This window comes from Protobothrops mucrosquamatus, unplaced genomic scaffold (genome assembly GCF_001527695.2).
Source record: "Protobothrops mucrosquamatus isolate PMUCROS unplaced genomic scaffold, P.Mucros_1.0 scaffold1232, whole genome shotgun sequence".
Classification (NCBI taxonomy): Eukaryota; Metazoa; Chordata; class Lepidosauria; order Squamata; family Viperidae; genus Protobothrops; species Protobothrops mucrosquamatus.
In genome coordinates, this window is record NW_015387439.1 from 26,443 (window position 1) to 31,348 (window position 4,906).

Here is a 4,906-nt window from a genome sequence, read left to right on the forward strand (position 1 = left end):
GAGCCGGGGGGGGGCCCCAAAGGCGAAGGCGGCCCTAGAGAGCATCCTGTGAAGCAGATCCCCCCCCAATGCTTTCTTCTTGGGAGGGGGGTCCCCTGTGCCAGCTTGCAGGCTGCCAAACTCCCGCCCAGCGATGCCCGAACGAGCTTTTCACTCTCCCGCTGGAGCAGAAGACCCAGCATCAGCTGCCACCCCCCCACCTGTCACTGCCAGCCCCGCCGGTCCCAGCTGAAGCCCTGGCAGGGCCCACCCCCTTCGGCCAACTGCCAGGCGCCGGGCTGGAGGGCCCCGAGGGCAGGAGCCCTCCTCTGCCCCCCTTGAGATGTCTGGGGAGAGCGAGGAGACCACCCGCCTTCGCAAGCCTCGTTTCTCCTACGAGGAGAACCAGATCCTCATCCAGGAAGTGCGCGCCAACTACGGCAAGCTCTACGGCAGCCAGAGCCGGCGGGTGACGGTGGCCGAGCGCCGGCGCGTCTGGGAGGGCATCGCTGGCAAGATCAACGGCATCACCAGCTGGAAGCGCACCGGCCAGGAGGTGCAGAAGCGCTGGAATGACTTCAAGAGGCGCACCAAGGAGAAGCTGGCCCGGGTGCCCCACTCCACCCAAGGGGCGGGCAGCGCCGGCGAGGAGGCCTTCTCGGCCGAAGAGGAGACGCTCTTCGCCATCCTGGGGCCTGGCCTGAGGTCAGGGCCGGGTCCAGGAGGGGCAGAGTCTGGGGTCTTGCAGGGCACGTCCAGCTGCGGGGCTCCCAGTTACCAACCGGCAGCGGAGCAGGGTATGGGTGAGTAGCTGCGATCCTGGGGCCAAAGGGTCAGGTGGGCATCAGGGAGCAGGCACACCCTGGACCAGGGGTAGGCAACCTTGGCTCTTTTATGACTCGTGGACTTCAACTCCCAGAATTCCTGAGCCAGCTGTGCTGGCTCAGGAATTCTGGGAGTTGAAGTCCACGAGTCATAAAAGAGCCCAGGTTGCCTACCCCTGCTCTGGAGCAACTGGTCAAGAGGAGGTTGGCATTTGGACCGAACTGGGTCCTGGAGAGGGGGGGGAGAAGACAGTTACTAGGAGCTGGAGCTGCTTTTGAAATGAAAGAGGGGTCCAGATGTCACCTGATCAAAGGCGACAGGCTTGTCGGGGTGCCTCTGAGCATGGGTCAAGTGCTTCCCTTCTACTGACAAGCCGACAGATAGTTTTATCTAACAGAAGAACAGAGCTGGAAGGGACCCTTGGAGGTCTTCTAGTCCAACCCCCTGCCCAGATTCTATAGCATTTCAGACAATTGACTGTCTAATCTCTTCTTGAAAACCTCCAGGGATGGAGCGCCCACCACTTCTGGAGGCAAGTAGTTCCACTGGTTAATTGTTTCTCACTGTCAGAAAGTTTCTCCTTAGTTCCAGGTTGCTTCTCTCCTTGATTTAGTTTCCATCCCTTGCTTCTTTTTCCTGCCTTCAGCCCCTCAAATATTCGAACACTGTTTAATTAACCTGGTTGAATTATTCACTCCCACTTAAGGTTTCACAATTCTGGCTGCTCCTGCTTTTTTATTATTATTATTATTGGTGGTTTGGGAAACGGCCTCTTTGAATGCTACATTGGTTTAGAGCTGGTTTGTGACCGTAAGCAACTGTCTAACTTCCTCTCCAAATAAAAGGAAGCCCTTTTCCATATATATTGGCATGGGGCAGTTGTGGGGGCTTAAGGGAAAGTTTGAGCCCAGCCACCTGTCCTCCCCCCTCACCCCCAATTTTTAAAGAGGCAAGAGACGGGTGCATCTCCCTGCTGTGGCTGGTGCCGTGGAAATGAAAGGGTCACGTCTGGCAAGGGGAATCCATCCACTGCAGCAAAAGAGAAAACGAAATAAAAAACCCCTGCGTGGCCCAAAGCCCTCCAGCAGTTCAATCAATGTAGATTTTACAAACTCCGCCACATTCTTTTTAAACTCTCTTTAAAAAAAAAACAAAAAACTGCTGGGTTAACAAACTCCAACATGCTTTATTCAGACAACTGAAGAACTACAGGTAGTCCTCGGGTTAGAGGAGCTCAGAGAGCACCAAGGACCCGGAACTATTTGCCTAAATATAGATATATTCTGGGAACTGTTGGGGAGGAGCCGTCTTCGCCCTCTGTCTCTCACACAAACGTCATCTAAACTTCACGGCCTCTTTCCCCTCTGAAATGCAGCCCCTGGGAATCCAGACCACATTCCACCACAGTAACTCTCTTTCCTTAGTCCCTACAGATCTGCCCACCAGGCTCAACGGCCCCGGCAGCCCAGAGACCTCTGCCCAGCCTTCCTGCTTGCTGAAACCCAAGGAACGAGACTCACCGCCGCCCCCTCCAGGCCAACCTTCATCATTGCAGATTGTCCAGCTGGCTCCGTCTCCGTCCTGCTTAGGCTGCCGGCCGCATCCCGAACATTCCCCGCCAGAGTTGTTGGGTACCACTCCCTGCCCTTCGACTTCGCCCCCCCTGCGGCGCCGACGTGCCCAGCTGGACCTGCCTGCCGAGCCCCCTCTGGATTTCCTTCAGGCTCAGAGGGAGACGGCTGTAGCCATCCGGGAGCTGACCTACACCCTGCGGCAAGGCCTGGAACGGCTCACGGATGTGGTGGCGGCACTGCTGCCCCTCCTTCCAGCCCTGCCCAACGGTCTGCTGCCCCCACAGGGGGAATACAGTCTCCCCACGGCAGCCCCGGGCACAGAGACGGCCTCTCCTCGGGAGGGCATGCCTGCCAAGTCGGAGCTGTCTCCCAGGCAGGAAGAGGACAGGGCTGACTGGGGGTCATCTCCAAACAGGGCCCCTCCGGCACCAAAGCGGAGGACGGGGACCCCAACTCGGAAACGCAGAGGACGCTGGAAGAATTTGTGAGCACCAGGACAGATGTGCTTCCCCACCCCCCGTCCAAAAAGGAAAGGCAGATGGGGGCTGCTTCCCTGGAATGGGTGCTTCCATCCTGCCCTCTGTCTTCCCACAGGGAGGGTGAGACCCCTCTGCACTGCCCCCTCTTCCAATGCCAGGGGCCGTGGTGTCCGTGCCAGGGGCCACACTCCAGGCCAGTCCCCGAGGTCACCTCTGCTGATTTTTGTGGTCCAAGCGTTAAGTGCAAAAATTTATTCCACGCCTGGTGGGCTGCCACGCGCCACTGCCACCTTCTCCATTTGTGGATGTCAGTCTTTGATTCCAAAGGGAAGGTTTGCTGGGAAAGATCCAGAAAAAAAATAGATCGGGCCTTATAGCACAGGTAGTCCTCGACTTACGATCATAATGGAGCCCAAACTTTCTGTTGCTAAGGGAGACGTGTGTTTGGTGCGTTTTGCCCCATTGTACGACCTTTCTTGCCACAGCTGTGAAGTAAGTCATTGCAGTGGTTAAGAGTTAGTAAGAGGGTTGTAAAGTGAGCCGATTTTGCTTGTCAGAAGGTTACCAAAGAGAGATCACGTGACCCCAGGACACTGCGACCGTCATAAATATGAGTCAGGTTGCCAAGTGTCTGAATTTAGATCACAAGGTTCATGAGGACGTTGCAACGGTCGTGTGAAAAACAGTCATAAGTCGCTCTTTTTTCAAACGGTCACTAAACCAACTTTTGTAGGTCGAGAACTACTTGTAAACTGGACAGATTCCCGACTGAGACCCAGGGTTCCTGCAGTTCTGTTCCCACAATGCAACGCTCCTATTTGCTCCATCCTACTGTATGGGGAGCTGGTCCTGTAGCCTGTCCCATGGCTGGAAAACCAACTTAACTTTTGGTTAAGTTTCACGCCAGGCCGCAACCCGGAAGATTGTAGAGAAGAAAGCCTTGTGGCAAATGCCTTGGATGACACTGGACTGGCAGAAGCTCAATAAACTATTTTCATACAATCCGATCTCTCTAGGATTCGTTAAGTTCTCGCTTGCACACCTGGGACACGAGTGGGGAGCAAAGGTAGGGCTGTCCACGAGGAAGGGGGAATTCCACTCTCCCGCGCACCCCTTCTTAAGAGGCAGAATGGATAAAATCGGTCATTTCAGAAATATTCTCTCTCTCACACACACACACAAAAAGGGAGGGGGAAAATGTTTCATACTCCTGGTTTTGCTCAGACAGGTAAGTCCTCAACTTACAGTCACAATTGGGACAGGAATTTCCACCGCCCAGCAAGACGTTTCATCGCCCAGCCAGGTAACACCATCAGTGTTCAGTTTCAGTAGCACTGATGATGTTACCTAGTTGGGTGATGAAATGTCTGGAAGAAAGAAAGCAAGTTCAGGGAGCAACAAGGACTCCATAGTCGTCATTCTCCTCCTCCTCACACTCCCCATCCTCCTGCTCTCCACAAACCCCCCTCCCTTCTAGCACTGATGATGTTACCTAGTTGGGTAATGAAACATCTGCAAGAAAACTACCAAGCTCAGAAAGTACCAAGGACCTCATAGTTCTCTTCTTCCTCCTCCTCTCCACAAACCCCACTCCCTTCTAGCACTGATGATGTTACCTAGTGGGGTAATGAAACCTCCAGTGATGGAGCACCGGAGATTAAAGGGGTCAGCTGTGAACTTTTCTACACAATCAACTTTTCCCCCCAAGCTGAATGACTCTGTGAAATTCAAAGCTGTCCCATCTCCACCACAGACACAAAATGTGCCATAATTCTATTTATTATTCCTTCTGTGGTGGGGAACCAGCAATGGAGCTTCGTTGCTTTGGCTAAGAGGGGGGAAAGGGGGCCGTCTCTGCACTCAGGCCGATGGGTCTTGCCACACATTGGCACGAAGCAACCGGCTTCCAACGGAGGGAGGAAGAAACATAATAAAACGGTAGGCTTACCGGAAAATACTGCAGGGAATAAAAAGAGGGATTATCCCAGATTATCCCAGCATTCTCCTGCTGCCGTCAGAAAAGTAAAAATTAGCACGATTCAGGGCAGG

General features: G+C 54.2%; 1 protein-coding gene across 1 annotated transcript; it reads left to right on the top strand.

Annotated features, from left to right (window-relative positions):
- The first annotated feature begins 322 nt into the window (after positions 1-322).
- Positions 323-2,866, top strand: MYPOP (Myb related transcription factor, partner of profilin). Its single transcript, XM_015821021.1, has 2 exons — positions 323-782; positions 2,238-2,866. The coding sequence occupies exons 1-2, from the start codon at positions 323-325 to the stop codon at positions 2,864-2,866; spliced, it is 1,089 nt and encodes a 362-aa protein (XP_015676507.1).
- The last annotated feature ends 2,040 nt before the right edge of the window (positions 2,867-4,906 follow it).

What these genes read in the sequence shown, in the direction of transcription:
- MYPOP (XM_015821021.1), top strand. Translation starts at nt 323, where the DNA reads ATGTCTGGGGAGAGCGAGGAGACCACCCGCCTTCGCAAGCCTCGTTTC. An exon ending in GGCAGCGGAGCAGGGTATGG is followed by an intron (nt 783 to 2,237) that starts GTGAGTAGCTGC and finishes TAGTCCCTACAG; the next exon opens with ATCTGCCCACCAGGCTCAAC.